Here is a 20,864-nt window from a genome sequence, read left to right as displayed (position 1 = left end):
TGTTCAAGCTAGAAAATGTTAAGGAAAAATAAAAAAAAGAAAAACGTGAACATCCAGTATCACTAGCACAAAGCAGTATTTGGTACAAGCCTACAGACATTGTAGTTTAGTTAAAATCTGTCATTTCTTGACCGCTTACGTGTGCACTCAAACAAACAGTTGACTCCAGAAAGAGAAACTCAAGATATCTTGTTATCAACAAATGTATCAATTGATCATTTCATAGGAGGTATTTAGAGTCGAAATTGGGAAATAAGTATTAAAAATGCTGAAGCTATTAACTTAGAGTTTGGGTTTTTTCCATCCCTTATTATGACAAATTCTAGCAGCTTGAGTTACAACAGAGTCTTCCTCCCTGGTATTGGAGGATGGCATCTTTAAGGCTAATAGACTGCTACAATGAAAAATGTAAATATTTTTAGTCTTGTTGGGGATGCATTTTAGTTACCTGTGTTTGAAATCAAACTGTTGACCTGAATGTTACTGCACAGCCTGTGCAATTACTGTGTAGAGCAGTTTGCTGTGAAATGTTTCCTTAGCAACATTCCAGGCATGAACTAAGGAAAAACCCAGGAGTTTGAATATTAAATTCTATGATTTGATTAGTCCTTCCTTTTTAATTTTTGTTTTAACTTCTGAGGACAAATTTCTACAGCATATTAGTAATAGGAGACATTTTTTAGTCCAGTTTTACCTTAGCAGCTGTTAACATTTCAACATAAAAGAAAATGTAGATTGTAGTCAGAGTGGTCCTTATACTGCAATATCAAGCAACACAAGTATTATGAGTTCTTCTTTTTCCATCACAAAGATGGATGAGATGACCATGTATTTGACATGCAGGCTATGATGATGATATTCCAGGAACATTCAGTAAATATTTCCCCGATCTGTTCTCCAGTCCCTCCAGCACAATCAGTTTGGTTTCTTAAGTAAGGCTGAAACATTGGAAACGTGCCTGATAAAGCTGGAAGAAAACCACTGAAATAGTTGTTTGGAGCTAAATCTGTTTTCTATGTCATTATTGACAAGAGTGTGAGGAATTAACAGTTCACTTGGGGAAGATCTTGGTCTTTCCTTGAGCCACTTAACTGTTGTCATTGCAGCAGCGATGTTGTGGTAGCTGCTGTCTTCTTACCATGACCCCAGCTCTGCAGGGGAGAGCCATCCTGCTGGTCCCCAGCTGCCATTCAGAAATGATGATGCTGCTTCTCTTGGCCACAAAAATTGCTCTTGGGGAGCAGAGTGCAGTGTACAGACAAATCTAAGTACCCTGCCAGGGATTTCCAAATCCTGTCTAATAGTAATTGCAGTGCTAACTGAACTGAAAAGCTTATTTAGTTTCTTTATTATTTTTACTGCAGCTGATGAAGCAAAGCTGTCACTCTTGCATTTATTTGCTGTTTTATTGGGTGTTGAGTGTGAGTTGTTGCTGAAATCCTATGTTAAATAGATCTTACTTTTCATATGTTAAAATTTAAGTATATTTTTTGTTTTATTTATTTATTTTAAACAATAGGACAATTCATATATTAAAGTGATTCCCATGCAAAAAGTGCTATTGTAGTGTTTAATCAATTACTCCTGTTTTGTCATGTCATATTACTATGTTTATTTGATTTGCAGAAACCTGGTCTGCCCACAGATGAAAGGGTAAACAGATGGAGTGCTGAATATTGTCAGCCTTATTGGAGTTAGAGTTAAGGTTTCAGTCCATAAGCTTGTGGTGGGGCAGTGTAACAGTGCTGAACACATATCTCTCCATGGAAGGATGTACACTCTGTCCTGGTTGCAGGTTAAATTTGTGCAGGTGATAAATGGCTGAGCAGGTACTGAAGATGAGTCCTGTAACAACAAAAACCTGTACCTGCCTCCTGGTGCTCAACTGTGGTCTGGGCTCTGTGAGTGTTTTATCACCCAGGTAATCTGAGTTTCTTCACAGGTATATAAGAGCAATTGAATTTGACCCGGGTGACTGAAAGCCTAGTTTTGTCTTATGTGGTCATTATTGTTATAAATAACACCATTGGCTTCAAAAACATTTTACTAGAGGCATGATCTTTTAAAAAGCATAACTAAGTTCTTTCCGAGTTGATAAAATATTTTAATGGAGTTGACACATTAATTGGCAAAACCGTTTACATGTATTTTTTAACTTTTCCCTGTGTGAGAAAACCCTCAGAACAATTCCTTTCACCCCTAGAGTATTACAGATTGCCTGGACCGTCAATACTTTCCTTAAATCTTTTGTGGAGTACAATAAACCTCCCTGTCCTTTTCATAGAGAGAGTGGTAGAATTTCACCTCCATTTAAAATGCAGATAATAGATTGTTTGGAGAAGTTTGTTTGAAAAGGTAGGCAAAGCTGGAATGAGTCGTCACCTAGGCGCTCTGTGTGTGTGTGTGCATGTATTGGGAACTCGATACTGTGGGAAAGCTGCAAGGCACCTTCTAAGGTGGTGGAAAGGAAATACTGTACCACAATTAGTTTTACTCACAAACGAGAATAGGATTTTGTTATCATGATTAATTGCGTCTTACCATACTCCACCAGGAGGTAAGCAATAGCAGGAGCTGAAATTCTTAAATGATTAGAGAGAAAGAAAAGATTGAGAAGTAAAAGGTATGGAAGCAGTCTTGAGATCTTAGTATTTCTAACAAATATAACCACAAGCACCAACTTCTGAGATGGATGAAAGCGATAAGTAGTTCCCTTTTCAATGATCAGGCTTATTTGAACATTGATTGGGACAAACCCATTCATTGTTTTATTGATATTACTGAATCCTTCGGTACAAAGTTGGTGTTTAAGCCAAGGACTGCCTTTATTACAAGACTAGTTTGTAACATTTCAGGTGCTCTTTTCATACCAAGCCTATAAACCAAATTTTCTTTGGTTTTCATTTGTTTTAATGAAATTCCTCCCAGTATGATACAAATGCAAAGGCTGTTGTCTTTTATCCTGTTCTTCATCTAACTGGTTCCCTGTCAGTGGTAGACAGAGAGATGGAAGAATCCCAAATCATTTTTGTGGCCTTGTCTTCTGTTGTGAGCAGAAGAAGCAGGGTCCACTTTGGCATTATCCTCAGATGCTTGCACTGGCCATCTCCCCTGCACAGCTGTATTTACAGCAGGGTCAGGGACCTGATGTGGAAGAAAACTGCCTTTTTTTTTGCTTTTACTGGTCTTTAAATTGATCCAGTTGCTGAGGTGACTGGCAGCCAGAGAGCTTACCCTGTTGCAACGGTGTCATCAGGAGTGGTCAGGTATGGGAAGAAGGCTCAGGCTGCCCTTTCAGCAGCTCAGGTTTGTGCTGGGTGAGTATGACCAAGGAGTCTCATAGTCACCCAAGATCCCTGATACACGCAGGACAGAACAAAAATAAGAACTGTGAATGAGTGCAGCCTCTTCGTTCAGCTCTGTTGAAGTAATTCACCACAGCAAAGACAGCGCATGCATGGACTCTACCACAGCTCTTTACAGCACAATTCCTAGGAGTCTGAGGGTGGTAAGTTAAAGGAGTTGAGGCTTTCAGGGGAGCTTGGGGAAAGAAGAAGAGAGTGAAAAGTTAAAAATGGACAACAAAGGCTTATGTAACCTGGAGTAGTGTATGGAAGGGTGATGGGTGGATGTGCTGATCTGCTTTGCAAATATTTCCAAGGCCACTCTGTTCTGTTCATGTGTGCCACCACTCTCATTCTGCACTAATTCACTGGCAGGATGTTTTTAGTTTACTATTCCTGAACATCTTCAAAACCTATTAAAATACAAAACTTGTTCTTACTTGTAAGATACCAAAGGTGAATGTACCACACATCCCATTTCAGCTTGCCGTAGAATGTTTTCCTATTTTTACAGAAATTCATAGGGCATTTTATGAGTGTTTGAAATCGTTAGAGTCTTGAAATACATTTTCAGTGGTTTTAAGAATATAAGCATAAATGTTCAGTAAAGTATTTTGCAGATAAAAGAAGAATGATGGAGGGGGCTTGAAGTCTGTCCCTGTGATTTTGTGGATAATCTGGGGAAATGTTTCAGAGTCACAGTGCAAATAAATTCTGACTGAACAACTCAAGACCCTTGTAGAATTACTGCATACAAAGGAGATGTGTACTCTTCTTTTCTTAAATCATGTAATTGGTCAGAAAAGACCTTTGAGATCATCAAGTCCAACTGTACCTGTCCACTACTAAATCATATCTCTGAGCACTTGTCTACCCATCTTTTAAATACCGCCAGTGACTGTGACTCAACCACCTCCCTGGGCAGCCTTTCAGTGAAGAGATTTTTCCTCATGTCTAATCTGAACCTCCTGTGGTGCAACTTGAGGTCATTCCCTCTTGTCCTGTTGCCTGTCACTTGTGAGAAGAGACCAACACCCAACTCGCTACAGCTTCCTTTCAGTTAGTTGTAGACGGTGACAAAGGTCTCCCCTTTTGTCCAGGATAAACAACCCCAGTTCTCTCTCTAAGCAGTTGTGAGCAGTTTGGTAATAGGGCTAGAAGATTGGGGCTTGGAGGCACTGTAGAGGAACTGCAGTGATAAATTAAGGAGATCACAACACAGAGTTTCAATAAGTTTTGCATATTATCGAGGATTGGATGTAAAATGTACAGCAGTGGTATGTCTCGGAGAGAAAATGAGACAACATCAACAGCTTCCCTTTTTCACTCCCGTAATACAGGATATAGGCCTAGATGCCTGGTCTTCTAGGAGTTATGAGCATTAACTGGGCAGAAATATTCACACTGAATGCTTATGTCCTCTGACACCTGCTAGAGAAACCTTTGATGATGGTTTCTTAAAAATCAGATAAATGCTGATAAGGAGAAGGGGAGTACTGAAGGCAGTTGGACGGGGAGTGTCAGTTTAACTCCTAGAGTTTGGAGGAAAAAAAATGAAAAGTAGAGTAGAAATGCAGGTGTTACTGCTCTGAAGTCCAGCAGATGAGAGATAGTGCCTCCTTATTTTGTTCTATCCAATCTTCATTATCGTGGCTGGGTTTTTTTTTTAGTCTAAACTCAGCAGCCACTTGAGAAGGTGTATTGCATAGCTGTATGTGGAGTCCCACGGAAATTTGCTTATCCATGTCAATGACGTGGGCCAGAATTCTTAGGGAATCCAAGCACTGGTTTGCAAATATTTCAGGATTTCCTGTTTGTACATTTTTGCACAAAATCTAGCACAGTCACACTCCCAAACTGGGTTGAAGATTCGGCAGTAACAACGAGGGGGGAAAAAAAGGAAAATTCTATAAAAATCATGTTTCTTACATATGACTTGATTCCACCATTTTTACCTTGTTTTTATGAGCTTTTAAATCAACTTGTTTCACTGAATACTGTCAACTGAGAATTAAAATATATTGCCTGTATATGCACAGAGATGGTATTAAACATCTATTTTTATTTAATTCTTATTCATGCATAGAAAAGGTGAAACATTTTTCTTTCACAAAGTACTAAGCTCAAGTAAATGCTTTCCTCAAGTATTCAGTTGAGCTTTATCAAAATAAGTCCTAGTTTGGACTCGATTCTTTGCCATCACCTCTTTTCCAAGGTGATTGGGGTGGAAATGTTTATTCCATTTGCCAGCATTTCATAGGTATTGCAGGATGGACTAGGAAGGACACCCAAGTGATCCCATGCTGTCATCAGGAGGTCTTGATACCCACTCACCTCAGGCACCTTCAGACACAGGCTAGTTTCTTGCAGTGCTGTGTCATAACCCTTTGCATCCCAGATTCCAGCAGGACATACTAGCTTAAGTGCAACGCTGAACTAGAACTGACTCTTCCAATTCAGGTAGCATTAGACCTGGCTGAGTAGACCTTCTGGAAATTGGAGGCCAGTGCAGAGATGTGTAATCAGTGTAGATTTGGCAGTCTGAGCTAACCAAGAGCTAAAAAACCTTTCTTGTTCTTAGCAGACTCCTGCATAGCCACCCCCTTGGAGGTCTTGATATTGGGAGTCTAGTGCAGCCATATCAGATTTGGCACCATAGAGAAGTGGTTTAGATCTGCATGGTTTGGTAGTCAAGATCTGGCTGGAAAAGGTGCTTGGACTGCTTCCACACCCAGGGAGCCCTATTAGAGCTGAACACTGTGTACCCGAGTTCAGCCCTCTCTGCAACGAGCCTCTTGAAGTGGAAGTGTGGGACAGGTGTCTCTAAATCCAGAAGAAAATGCCATGGACACCTCTCCCAGATGATCCAGCTGGTTTGTTCCCTTTCCCTGTGGACAGGAGTTGTAGGAGCTCCTGTAACTCCATTTCCTCTGTGGAGAAGGTGCACAAATGTAACAGTGCACACTGCAAGCAGCCAATGTCGTACTCTTCGTCTGGTGTGCAGTAGGTATGTCACAACCTGCCTGTTTTGCTCAAGCACATTCCCAGCAAGATGAGTGTTTGAGAGGCTAACTGAAAAGCTGAGCACTGTTCCAGATTTCCATCTCCTGGCTCCTTTTTCCAAAGGAAGGAGATGTAATTTCAGACCCTTGGTTAGAGAGTTACAAATATTTGGGGAAACAGATAAGTTGCTGCTAATTGATTGCCTGGGCCGCTTGTTTACAGTTTCAGAGGTAACGCTGGCATGAAAGATGTGGCATGAAGCAGTCTGAGTTAATAGTCTCTGTCAGATGATTAGATTGCACCACACAGGCTTGGAAAGAGCAGCTGAAGACTGGGCAGGAAGAAAAGGAGGATATGGCATTAGTAAGCATAACTCCAGAAAAAGAATTTATTTCCTCTGATTTTTGCATGTAGCCAGGAACTTGAATATATTTAAATGTCACTGGGCCAGGACAGTCCCATAACTAGAAAGTACCTTCGGAAGTGGAGGAGAAAACAGCATTTTTCAATCCAAGAGTAAAGAGTTGTTGGATTATTTAAACAGTTGATTAAATAAGTCTTACAGAAACAACATATAAATGCTCATTGGTAAGCAGTGGTCTTCCCTTTCTTTGTAGAAGGTCTTTCTGTAATCACTTGCTTCCATTAGACTATTTTTCATTGTTTTACAGTTTTAATTTCATGGTAGCGCAAGTTTCCTGGTTTACATTCTCTTACGCTGCTCTCCAAGTGATGAACCAACATTTCAAAAGGCAGCAGTATTTGTATAGTACTTTTTTTGTCTGATTTTTTTTCCTCCTTATTTAAACTTCACTTCATTCATAATCAAAGCCTGGGAAGGCATCCGTGTTGCAGGAGACATTTTACTATCTGTAGTTCCACAATTAATCAATGAGATCTATATTAGTTATAATAATTTGTGATAAAGGGAAAAGTAGACCCAGAATCTTCAGATTATTTGATGAAAGGTAGATACATGTGTTTAATACCTAAAGAAATCCTTTCTGGTGAAAATAAGTCCAGCAGAAGCTACTAACGTGGGGAGAAACTTGGACTTGGAGAAGTAGTTGATAACTGCTGTGGCTGTTTGACTCCCTTGTTCAAATTAAAAAATAAATTAAAAGGAAGGAGGAAGGGAATGAAAGAGCATTTCCTTGCCAGGCAGTCACACATGCTATTGTCCATGAGCTCCCCGCCCCCATCTCTTTCACCCAGGCACACACACACGCACACAAAAAGCCAGTTTTGTGTCCTTCTGAGCACACAGATGTTCCTCTTGGCATCCCTACAGTATGGATAGGTTTTTTCGCAGGCGCAGAATGTGAGGCTTCTTTGTTGGAGACAAAGTGTTGCCTGTGGTGGGAATTTTTGCAGTGATGGGAAAGTATCGTAATGTATTGTTGGATTACTGTGGGTTTTTTTCCTCAGTAGAGACAGTACATTAAAGTAGCTTTGTGGGCAGTGAATTGTTTGAGCCAAGCCTGGCTAATAACACTCTCTCCTTGGCAAGCAGTCATACAAGGTATGGTTGGCATAGTTTGGATGGTCATGGGGTTTGTCCCAGGCACGTGCAGCGGTTCTGCTGCATTGAGGAGAAGTCTTAGCAGTGATTCGATGAGCTAACAACAGTGGTCTGACTCTGAAGGTAGAGCTGTCATGCTTTCAGCTCTTCATTTTTCAGTTGTATGAAGATCTGATACAATTCATGCCTTCTTCTAAATAATTTTTAGGATGTCTGTTCTGGGTTTTCTATATAATGGTTCTAAGAAAACAGCTTAAAATTTGAAACTAATAGCATGAAGTGTCTGCCTTAGCTTTCATACTGAAAAGGAAACAGCTCTTTCAAATAGTTTCTTGTGCTACAGCCTACCAAAAAACATAGTGCTTCTTTGGGCATAGTTGATGATGTTGCTAACCTGAAGTTCTGAATCCAGCTTTTCTATTGTTGACTGTACCAAGCAAGAGAAACAGAGACTCTGTAACATGGGGTCTCGATTAAAGTTCCCTTTGTACATACAGTGTTATTTTTTATCTCCATTTCTGAAATACTCACAGATTTTATCATGACTTCAAATCTTTTGGTTGGCAGTTTTATGCATCTGTAATAAATATGTTCTAATGTGAAAGGCCAAAAAGGTGCTATAGATAAAAGATTCCTTGAAGGAGCTGCTTCTAGGGAGAATTTGGAGGTGAGACTATCAAGGAGAAAGTATGATAACCATTAACTATTTTGTTTCTCCATTTGTTTCTTTAATGACAAATTGCTATTCCTTCCTCTTTTTTCCCTAGATATTTTTATCTGTCTCTGATTTCCTCATAATGATCTGTGGAGTTTCTATATTTCCACATCTAGGAAAAAACAAAAAAGCCACGGCTTTATTTGGTATGTGTTTTCTCAGTACACATTTGTGTGTTGTGTTTAATGAGAACTGATCAGTATTTCGCTGTTGACCAGAAGACGATAAAATCGTTATGGGCCAAATAGTTGGATCAGGAAGGTGGTTCAGTGTCATGGCAATTGTTGCTGGTTCAGCTTCCAGGTGTACTCCATATCCTGCATGTAGTTCTGCTGTCATGAATGCACCTACTTTTTGCTGTTCTTAAAGTAAGCTTTTCTCATCCCTGAGGCCTATTTTTTGTCTCTCCAGTTTCACTGAATTGCTTAGATTATACTTACTCTAAGCTTTTCTCCAGTTTCCTTTGGAAGCCCTTCCTTCTCTTCTGTTGCCTTTGGTCAGGACATTTTCTTCTGTTACAGGTGCAGGGCATTCTGCAGAGAAGAGCCTTCCCCATGCTTCACACTTTTCCCTGCCAGTTCTTGAAAACTGACAACATCAAATGGTTGTGTTTTTAAGGCACCACTCCCCAGTAAGATTTTCATGTTGTCTCTGAATAGGCTTTTATTAACTGTGAAAGCCATTTGAATGAATAATGCAAGTGTTAGCTTACAAAGAAATGTTCCTGACCAAATCTGAAAATGTCCCTTTTACAGGAGCACCATGACCTCTTTTTCATCAAAAGGTCTCTTCAGTGCTAGTCCATATTGTTCATTTATAACATAAGCAGCTGAGATTGTTCTTGGGGCATTCAGATTAAATGGACAATAAAAAGTAACTGAAACTTAAGTATTACTTGACATACCTTAAATTGTTGGGTAATGTTCTCTGGTATTTAGGTGCATGCATATAGTCTAGATTTGCACTCAGTGATGCTTCAAGATGATTTGTGTGCACTGGAAATAGGTTCATAATCTGTTGTTATCGTGGTGTTTTGCTCCTTGCAAGATCCCATTTTATCCTCTTATAGCTTTGTCAGACCATAGTTTTGATACTGTCAGATATTTTTAGCTGAAAACTTTGATTACTTCTTCAGTGAGTGTCTTGAAGATGTGTGAGCTATCTGCATACATTGCATCTTATAGACCAACTGTTACGTAAATACAATTTGACTCTCAACAGAGGTGAGCTAAGCAAGCCAGAGCGTGGATGATGTGGGTAGTGCTGTTGTGTAGGCACAACAACCAAATGGAGAATTGGGGAAAAACATGGGAATAGGGAGGTTCGGGGGAGAGACTGATACTTTCAGCAGTCCTTTGAGAAGGAGCGGTGCTCCATCAGTCTTGGTTGATTGATGAAGGGAAGCCATTTGGAACCTCCAGATCCTTTTGTCTTAGAGGCCCATCCAGTTCTTCCTCCTTTTTTCCCCTCCCAGGCTTTCTCTGAGACTCCAACCATTAGTGCCCAGCCTTCCTCCATCTTTAGCACTTTTTCCAACTCACTGTTGAATTCATGTGCAACTTAGAATTAGGGTATCTACTTCATCTGTCCAGCCACTCTGTTTTCTGTCTGTCCTTGTATGCTAGCCCTTACAGTAACAGTGTTACCTGCACTCACTGCTGCTGGATTAGCCTTTCCAGTCTTCCTACCCATCTTCTGTATCCAGCTCTCCCAAGAGCAGAATAAATCCAATTTATAGCCATGATGGAGTTTAAAGGCAGAGAAAGAACATGCATAGTACTTACCATCAGTACAGATGAGAGCGTCAGAGCAGAGATAGAAGAAGTGTCTGCAAACACCTGCTGGCAATATGTGAATTATCCTAATTTGCTGAAGCTTTTCCTGTGTGACAGCCTCTCCAAGCTGTACAGAGCTTGAGGGCTGAGCACCGAGTCTGGGCAGGTTTTGAAATGCGTTGTCATTGTTCTGAAGCTCGTGTCATTACCCAGACAGTCAGGGGGAGGAACAGTCTGATTTGAATTTTGATAATAACCAGTCTAGATTATCAAAACCTACTATTTTTAATCCGTTATGAGAGACCTGCCAGGGTGATTGGTGCAAGGGGACTGGAATCAGCTGAGTGAAAAAACTGAGAAACACTGCAGGAAAAAGAAGACAACTGAACTTAGTTGATATTGGTGAAAGATAAAACTGTTATAGAGTAAGAAACTGAAAGGAGAATGAGGTTGGCTGGATACATGGGCTGGGACTAGGACAAGGCAAGGAGGCAGTGAGTAAGAGAGGACAAGAAAAAGCATCTAATAGATTTTCTGAAGGTAGAAAAAGAAAAATGGAAATGCCTGGCTGGAGATCTCAGGGTGACAGCAAGAGATCAGAGGAGGAGTTGTGATTAAAGAAATGAAGTAAGCATAGAAAGAGAGTAAACTTGAGACCACGTGTATTAAGAGGAACACTAAAATAGTATTGTGGAAGCTGTTTGAAATTGGGAGGGCTAAAAGTATTTGGCTGAAACAAGGTCACAGTATGGGAAGGGGAAGGGACAGGAACTGAGATAGAGCTCACTTGTGGAAAGATGGACAGGGTAATGTATGCTAGAGCTTGTTTTGTATGAGTTTGTTGATTTTTTTTCCACTTGGGTACCCTTTTCTTTCATCTTTTAAGCAGTTTGCCTGGCTTCTGGTGGCATGATGGGCTGTGGTTTTCATTGATGTTTTGTAGTATGATTGGCTAAATTTTTAATATATTTAAGAATACAACAGTATTTCTTTTACTGTTTTGTAAGCTACAAAGCAGTATTTAAATCAAAATAGGTCATTACATAGATTAAACAAAAAACCTAATTTGCACTAATTACTCAGATTTCTTCTATTTTGTTCCTATAGAGTGATGTTTCCTCTCACATTAGACGATATGTATTATGTTATAGACTGAGAAACCAACTGGCGTAAATCACTGAACAGTGACATAACTACATCTGATACAAGTTCTTAGATGACAGGAGCCACGTATTGCGAGTTTCATTTGTCAGAGCTTCCCTCACCGCACCTTAGAGAAAAGGTTATAGCATTCATCTTTGATGTGATATAAAGTACATTTTAAAATATAGATTATTCTGTGTATTCCTTCTCTAAAAAGGGAACAATCCTGTCCCAGAGTTTTAATGAATGCAAATTGATTCTTACAGAGCCTGTAGCAAAAATTACAGCAAGAATTTTTTGATGTGTTCTAGTAAATACTGAGTACTTTGAGTTTTGTCTGAATTGAAGGCAAGCATATTACTTTTTAGAAGTTTTTCACAAGTAAGAAATTCTACTGAAAGTCTAAAGGTGTAACGGAACTAGATTTAAATATTTGGCATATGTGGCTGTATTTTTCTGCTATTGTAGATACAAATGCTATTGATTATTATTATTGTAAAAGGAGAGCTTGACAATGTCTTCACTGTGGTTTCCTCAGGGCTTTTCCATAACAATCATAAAGTAGTTTTTGTCACGCTTTGCATTTACCTTCTTTTAGGTACAGGAAGGAAAACTTTGATGTTTCATTCACCTAAGTCCGTGCCATATCAGTCAGCTGCTGTTCATCTCAACAGCCAGTGATGGAGACACATGGAAGGCTGACAAGGTCCCTGGTCTTGGTCCCACAGAAGGAAGATGCCAGGACTTGGATAGTATGTTACAGTTTTAGGTAGCTCCATAAGCATAAATGGTGATAATGTTTTGCCCCTTAATGGTGGGTGACCCTCAAATTCTGCTACTCTTATCAGCCTATTTGGTAGTTATCTTCCCACAAGTGTCAGTACCTGTAGTGACGTTTGTGCATGTGCATTCTTCTGTAAGCTCCAGTTGGCCAGGGGCATTTCCATGTGCTCCAGAATGGTTTTCATATATCAGGATCTAGCTAATATCCCCAAACTTTTAGTGGTATTAATTTCAAATTTCTGCTCTAGCTGTGGTCAGAGCAAAGTGAGGTTTGGGTTTAGACTTCCTCAGGTGCATAAAGCACCTGTTGGTTTTAAGGATGCTCACCACAGGCACTACTTACGCACTGTTGTTCAAAAACACGGAGGTGACAATGACTGTTGTTTAAGCTGATGGTTTCAAACAGGTTTACAGCATTCTGCTAAATGCTTCTAAGAAGTGAGAGACTTTTATCTGCTTTTACCTAGCAGACTGTCTCCATCTCTGCCTGTGACGTTGACACAAGGAGCAAAAATATTCTGAAAAATTATTATGGAGGTGTGACAAATGGCAAATGTTCAGAAAAAATAAGAGCACGTTTGCTTGCTTAGTTCCTGGGAAGAGGGAAACAAATTGAGTGGGAAACAATTACAGCTGAAGGGGCAATCTATTGATGAGTCACAACAAAGTGCATTTTCTGATGGAAAATGCATCCAGCAACCTTGGAGCATGTTTTGTGAAGTGTCTGATTACAGAGAACAGGGATGCTTTGAAACTCCTATTTTGAGCATTCATCCTTTGTTTGAATGACAGGGTGCTGTGGTAATAAATAATGGATGAACACAATTTAAGCAAAAAAAGACCTTCAGGTCAACTCTCAGGACTTCACTGTATCACAAGACGTGACATTTCAGCAGATTACCCTGAACTGAACTAGCACAGCTGTTTTGACATCTCTTCAGTTGAAGCTATCAATGGCTGAAAAGCTTCAGTGCTTGGAGTCTTTTACCAGTGGTTCATCAATATTATTGGCAAAATTGTGATCCTTATTTGCATTTGTTGGGCATCAGTTTTCTGTCTTTTAATACCAATATTATCTTTCTTTAAAGTTATAGACAGCTAAATCTTTTTATTAGCTTAATAGATCAAGATCTTTAATGTGGTTATTCAATTTTATGCATGTTTGTTGTCCTCTTTTTAAAAGCCTTTAAAGAAAGGAAGGCACCAGAATACTCCTCACTCTCCTAGTATCTGTCTTGCCATCCCATGTTCTGCTCTCTGCAGAATTCATGCTGCTGTTCTACTGCTGCTGTGGTCTCTTATTCATGCAAAGGTAGCATTTGGTCTTTTTGCTCCAGCGTTGCCGAGGAGGTCATACTGAGGGGGTGTTTGTGTGTGTGTTACAACTGCTCTATCGAGCTGCTGGAAGTAGGATTGCCATTGCCCTGTTGCTAGATGAGCAGTGTGTACTTCACTGGAAAAATTCTCCTTAGCAAGATGCAGATTACTGCGTAAAACTATGCTGCCTTCAACTTGACAGCAATATGCTAATCTTTGTCTCATCTGTATTTCTTCTGAAGAATAATTTTATGTGTGCTGGCAATGAGTGAGGAGGTTCTGGGAAGTGATGTGCCCTTGCTGAGCTGCTTCACTGAAGGTTTTAAGGGGTGATCTATACAAAAATTGTATAGATCTGTGCCAGGGTAGCTCCTTAAGCTGGCTATATAGCCTCCCTTTCCTGATGAAGTCGAGAACAATGAAGTAGGCTTCATTGAAGTAGGCTTGCAAAACATCTAGAATGCTTCAAAATATTTTTATTTTTTGCTCTCTGAGGATGCATTGTCGTTCTGGTACGAATAGTGAGGAGCTACAGGTTGATTTTGAGTAGATTTGAATGGTAGTGAGAATGGTGAACAAAACGTCTTGACAATAAGTGGTGGTCAAATTTACTTCATTATCTTTTTGGTTCTTGTATTTGTTTCTGAGTTTGATAATGTAATGTCTTCCACAGAAAAAAAAAAGGAAGTGAAACAATTAAGAGTCAAGTGTTCTGTTCAGGCACTGCAACAAAACCATGTGAATAATAGATCTGAGAAAATCAGTTTGAAATTCTCATGATACAAAACCAAAAGACATTGAGACTTCTTATGGCATTCTCTGAGAGTATCATGGCTCAACTCTAATCCTGTCTTTGGAGTGGTTTATATTAGTAAATTTTGTATGGGAGGTAATCCAGGGATTCCTCTTATTGCATTTTTTGAAAGTCATTACTAGAATGTGTTAGGAGACGTGAAGAAATAATGATGCAAAAAAAAGTAAAAAACTTCAAATTAAGTTCTCTAAATTACACCCTCAGTGTAGGAATTAAAACCCAGTAGTTACCTTCCTACTCCATTCTGACAGGCAGGCTTGTGAGAGGGGTGGGACGGATGGCACAGAGGAATGAATGGTGAGTGGAAATGGTCGTAGCCAGACCTAGCTTTGCAATGCACATGTTATCATTCCACAAGGAAGCAGTGGAGGCTAAAAATCAGTTACAAAATAGACCGAATATAAGCTAAAATGATCCTTTTGTGTCAAAATAAGAGTCCTGTGTTTTTATAGTGCAGAATAAAAGGTTTCTGTGAATATATTTTTAAAATTAGTGGGAAATACTAGGCAAGACCTGGTGAGACTCAACCATTTCTGTAATTGCGTTATTTTTGTAGCACTATTTCCAAGAATACGAAGTTTGTTGTTTTAAATATTAAAATAATAACTTGGGTAGTTTTTATAGAAAAAGCAGTGCTTGCTAATTTGTGATCTCATGCAGTTTTAAATATTGGATGGTTTAACAAAATGCTTTAATGTTTACACCTGTAATTTAGAGCTTGAATAAAATTCTTGATGCCATGTAGTAATGAGGGTACTTCCTCTACATGTCAAGTTACATACCTGCAAAACTACTGTCCCATTTCCTTGGTAGCAAATGGTATAATTAGGATAAAAAAAACCAAAACATTTTCAGTTATAGCCTCCTTGTTTTTACTTGCTCATTGCTTTCCAAGTTAACTCCCTTTGTAAACCTTTTGCTGTAGCCTGAAATGACTTCTAAATTAAAAAAGAACATTTCCACCCCCCCTCCCAGCTTGCATGAAAGCTAACAAGAGTTTAAATACGTCATTCCATATCCTCCCCCTCCAATTGGATTATGTAAAAATATTGGAGTTTTTTGTTTATGTTTTAAGGGGACATAATAAAATTACTTTTTAAAAATTGCAAGTTTAAAATCTTGACTGAAAAGTTTGGGGATGGGGGGGACTGTGTCGTTTAATTTATCATTAAGATTTTGAGAGATGTAAAACTTCAGTGCAAAAGTGAAAGGATTAGCAGAAGGCCAGCTTGCAATAAAAGGGATATAGTCAGTCAGAAGCAAGCTTCCAAGTTGCTCAAGTTTGGAAGTGGACAGTGTGGTATTTATGTGTGTTCAGCAAAGAGAAGACCTACTTTTTGAAAGTTAAGACACAGTAGTTTGATATTTGTATGCAAAGATAAAAGGCCCTACTTCTAATAAAGTAAGAGGACATAAACTAATTTTTGCATTTGCTTTTAAAGTGTCTTTAAGCAGCACTAGGAGGGCTGTGATCTATGCTTTCTCTGTGCTTTTGCATTCTGTATTCCGTTAGTGATGTACAGTTGTACAGCCTTATGGTTCAAATAAGAAAAAAGATTTTCATCTTGCTTCTTTTCAGATGTTTTTTCTGTGGTAGTCCAAAAATTACAAAGAGCACTGTTTGACTTGCCTCGAGGTTAACTTAAAATTTCAGGAAGGTGCACCTGTACCCAGTGCTGTGCCCCCTCCAGAAGAAATGGAGGGAAAGTTTTCTGGAGCCCGTTGATCCTTGGCTGAAGTTCAGGTGAAGGTTTCTGTTGGGTGCTTCAGTGAGTGCTCTGCCAACATTGGCCTGAGATGGGGCCATGGCACAGCAACAGTAGCCGGAGGATTCTAACCTCTGAAGCTGGCTGTTCAGCAGAGTCCTTCAATGTAAAAGTGATGTTCCCAAAGGGTTAATGTTGGTAGCTCTTATGAATAAATTCTATAGAAATGGAGAAAGCTTTGACTTGACTTGCAAAATAAATTTTTTAAGTTCTGTAGACTATTCCTATACCTTCACTTATGTATGCAACTAAACTACCTTTGTCTACTTCAAAGTTAATTTAATTCTCTTACCTGGCAGTAGGAAGCGGTAGGAGGAAAACACGTGCATCCTCAGGAAATACAGTGCCTGGGGCTTGGGTGAAAGTTAATGGTTCCTGCTGATTGTCATGAGATAGCATGGTCTTCAATACCAGCATTGTTCCTTAAAATAAAGCGAGTAGTTTTGCAAAATGGAGTTGATGCTTTCTTTCCTTTTGCACTGGTGTCCTGTGTCTCATAGGACACCATTGCTGAAAATAATAAAATGCCTGCTTTGTTCCTGGGTACTGCTTCAAGATTCTGCTTAACCATAGGATAGTTTTATCTGCTTTAAGGACAAATACCTTCATGGATAGAATATGCTTAGAGCAACCTATCATTTCCTCTTACTCTAGGTGTGGCAGATAGACTACCACTGCACGTTGTATTCATGTTTCTCCTTTTTCTGCATCTTCCACTTATTGTTTATTTTAAAATATTTTAGCTGTAGAGAACATTTGTCACAAACCTGAATGTTCATAGTCATACAAATTGACAGTTGTGCCAGCTCTATAGAGTGATGTTCTTCAGGACCTCATTGTAAGCAGATGTGCTATGACTGGGGAACCTTTAATAATTAAGTACAATTAAAATATTTGGAATCTATTTGAGTTTCTGAAGCAGCATTGAAGATTGTGGTTCTTTTTATGAAAATACAATTGCTTGAATATGCTGAAGTCATGTCTGAAAATTCAAGGAAAGTTCTCTGCAGGCTTTATGATGAGCAGTGTCTTCGCAAGGCTAAAATGGGGGCAGTCATGCATAAGGTTATTGATTTATTATTAAATCAGATGTATTAATCATGAGAAGTATGACTTCTTCACAGATTCTCCTCATGAACTTTCCTGGTTCTAAATAGCACTTTTAAATGTTTGATTAGAAAAAATCGATTTCATCTGTTCACTTAAAAAACACCGCTGTAGTATAGCAACCAGCCCAAAAGGAACTGTTGCATGATGAAAGTAATATTTTGTGTTTCAGTTATAAAGATGAACTCAGTATCTCTGCTACTCTGTGCTCTCAAATAGGGAGAGGACTTCTAATTCAATACAAACTGTGTTCAGTTTGATCTTCTGCAGAAAAGCACTGGACTCTGAAGTCAGTTTTCACAATAGCATCTTGTTTTACGTTACTAGTAAGCTGCATTTCTTCTAGGAGGAAGGAGATGAGAAAAAGTCAGAGGGACTGCTGGTCATTAAAATTTGTCACAAACTCACTAGTTTCAGTATTAAGTTTTATTAGGTTAAAAACGTCCTTTTTTTTAAAGCAGCACAGAATGCTGTAGTTCACAGATCTGAGTTTAGTCTTACTCAAAGTTTGGTTTATGTAGTCTTTTAAGAGACCTTTTGCTCTTCTGTGACTCTATGCTGTGTACCATTTCCTTGATTTCTATACTGTTTGCCTACAATGTTTTCAGTGCTTTCTTGTCCCCTGCTCTACCATCTATTCTCTCGTTTGTACCTTCCCAGGCCTTGTTTTTTCTTATAAGGTGTCAGCTCCCTCTCTTCTGTTTCCATAGACCATTTCTCTCTCTCAAATATCCTTCTCTCTGTCTTCTTTTACCTTCTCAAAGAATTCCATTTTTTTATTTTTTTCCTTTTTAATTTATCTTTTCTCATGCCACTTGCACTCCTCAAACTCACTGATAATGGCAGAAAAGTCTGATAATTTATGCTAAAGATAGTGTTAGGGATCAGGATAACTTTATGGTTGGATGCTAAGGCAACTCATCTAACCTGCAGCTGTCAGTGAGGCAAAGGTTGGGTTCGTGCTAGAGAATTTTCTGTAGATTTCTCACATACCCAAATGGTAATAATCACTAGTCAGCTGGCATCTTCATTTAAGTTTCAGCTGTTGGCTGCTAGAAAGAGTGAGGAGCTTCCCTCTTCGTTTCCCTTTCTTATCTGAAAAAAATTCTGACTTTGGAGAGCTTTCTCTTGTAAATAAGTGTAACAAATCCTGGAAAATGCCATCTATTTTTAAGATCTTATTCACAGTCTTTTAGTTTTGTCTTTCCCGTGTCTTATTCCTCTGAAGTGTTGCACGCTAGCTTTCATGAATTATTATCAATTGCGAAACTGTTCTGTTTTGAAATGCAATTATAAGGAGGAGAATTGATCTTTTCCAGCTGTCTAGGTAACAACCTCACATAAACTGTACCCTTCACTGCAGCACTGCCACATTTAGAGCAAGACTGTCATTTTTAGCAGATGAAGGACTTGAGTTTTTATGGTTTTAAGAATGTGTGCAGTATTTCCACTGTGTGGAAGATGCAGATCATCACAGCGTTCGTTGGGACAAGTGTTGGCAGAAAACTTGCTCACCAAAGTACCTAATGTAGCTACTTCTTTAGAATGGAGGCATTAGATGAGCTTCCACTGCAGTCTGTAGCATAGCCAAGTACCTTACCCAGGTTTAACCAAGAGCAACAGGAAAATAATGTAACATAGAATTGACAGAAAATAGAAAAAATATGCAAGTCCAGCATCTTTTCTTAAGATGTATAGTTTTCCAAAAGGATCTTGGTTTAATGTGCTGAAGAAAGCTGAAACTCATTTCAGTTGAAGAGTGTTTCAGACTTGCTTTTGCTTTTGACTAATGTGGTCAGGCTTAAGGCCTCCTCAGCTCTTTATGCTTTGACTAGAAAACAATTGGTAGGGCTTGAACTTTTAAAAGAGGAATAGTTTTCAGTTTTATTGCTGGACTTTGATCGGTAGCTCTCCAGGTGCATCATACATGATTCTGGTATTTCAAAAATCTTCCATGAATTTGGCATGGCCTTCTTGACACAGGCTCTGTTTTTAAACCACATTGAACGCTCACATCTTCTGACTTAAAAGAAAAAAAAGAAAGAAGAAGAATGTAAAACAATGAAACCCAACCCCGTAGGCAGAATATTTTGTTACAATAGTTGCGGGCTTTCTTTTTAATTATATGTAGTAAAAAACTTGCAGATGATACTCACTCTTTGGAGGAGGGGATGAGACAAGAAAAGTTCCCTTGCCTGAGGCCCTGAGTTGGAAATATAAACCATACTTGGCTGGCATTATGCATTTTTGATAAAAGCAATGTCACCAGTGATCTAATGATGACTTGTCCTCCCCTTTAATGATATGTTGTCCTGCAGATAATCACGTGCATGCTAGCAGATGATACAGTAAAATATTTTGATGGAAGACACAAACAGTTCCCTATGTAATAACTGCTTTTCTGTAGAGCCTGCATTCCTTCAGTGGAATCTGGTGATGCCTGCTCTTCCATGGGCAGAATTGTATCAACCGAGGCTGTTTGTGGCGTCACAGAGTACGTCCCAGCAGCTGGAGAGCTGATGCATTACAACAATGTTGGACTTTCATGGCAGCGTGTAGTTTTTTATGGGGCTGCTACTTCAGTCTGCAGACAGGAGAGCAGCAGTAGGGTATGCAAGACTGTTGCTTAATAAAACTTACTTTCTTTCCCCTCTCCCCTTTTCTTCACAGAAAATATCAGAGAGGAACCCGAGTACGCCTGAGACTGCTGGATCTTGAACTCACGTCTAGGTTCTTGGGGGCAACAAGTGATACAACATTGCTGGAAGCTGATGCGGTTCTCTTAGGGCTTGTGGAAAGCAAGCAAACAAAGCAAAAAGAGTAAATTTCTTGTAAATGAATGCACTTTGTGCACTATAGAAAATTTGACAAATTAAGCGTTTCCTCTGGAAATCAATGAAAAGTTTCTGTCTGCTTGGTTATGCAAATAATGAGATCAATAAAAGACAACAGGCACATTGTACCTGATTCTTGCACCGTTTTTATTGTCGTCTTTCTAACTCTTTGCCTTTAGACTTAAATGAGAAAAGTTAACTGAGCTTCTGTAGGTAATAATAGTTGAATGTTTGTATATTCTTATACAGAAAATTTCAGAGTTTATCTGTCCATTCCAAAGGGATGTTGATCTCAGACATTGTACTTTCATGAAGGAAGTCCAAAGCTTGCTCTTGTGGTGCTCCTTCCAGTATGGTGTTTCATACAGAACAATGTTGAGGGTTCCCAATTTCCATGTTGCAATGCATGTTTATTGCAGGTTTTAATCTCTGTTATAACACGTCATGCTTTTATTTCTGTCTGCATGAAGAAACAGAGATTATTCTTTGCTTTAATTGGAGCTCTCATTTCCAATGCATGTTAGTAAATTTTCTCTGGTTGTTAATATAGAATCATAGAATAGTTAGGGTTGGACGGGACCTTAAAGATCATCTAGTTCCAACTCCCCTGCCATGGCCCACTAGATCAGGCTGCCCAAGGCCCCATAGAAATTAAAAGAAACTGTTTCAATATAGTAAGTCAAGTGTAGGTCTGAGGTTCTTGTAAGTATGTTTAAGATATGTATAATGGATATTTGAATG

At 39.1% G+C, this 20,864-nt stretch overlaps 1 protein-coding gene across 1 annotated transcript in view; it reads left to right on the top strand.

Annotated features, from left to right (window-relative positions):
• Window positions 1-20,251, top strand: part of TPD52 (tumor protein D52) — a 132,855-nt gene extending 112,604 nt beyond the window's left edge. Inside the window, exon 3 of the mRNA XM_069854297.1 lies at window positions 19,960-20,251. Within this exon, the coding sequence (XP_069710398.1) occupies window positions 19,960-20,113 (154 nt within the window). The 3' untranslated portion in view covers window positions 20,114-20,251. The remainder of the gene's footprint in view (window positions 1-19,959) is intronic.
• Window positions 20,252-20,864: the final 613 nt, after the last annotated feature.

This window comes from Phaenicophaeus curvirostris, chromosome 3 (genome assembly GCF_032191515.1).
Source record: "Phaenicophaeus curvirostris isolate KB17595 chromosome 3, BPBGC_Pcur_1.0, whole genome shotgun sequence".
NCBI classification, from domain to species: domain Eukaryota; kingdom Metazoa; phylum Chordata; class Aves; order Cuculiformes; family Cuculidae; genus Phaenicophaeus; species Phaenicophaeus curvirostris.
Note: the sequence above shows the minus strand (reverse complement) of the source record. Positions and strands in the feature narration are given on the sequence as shown.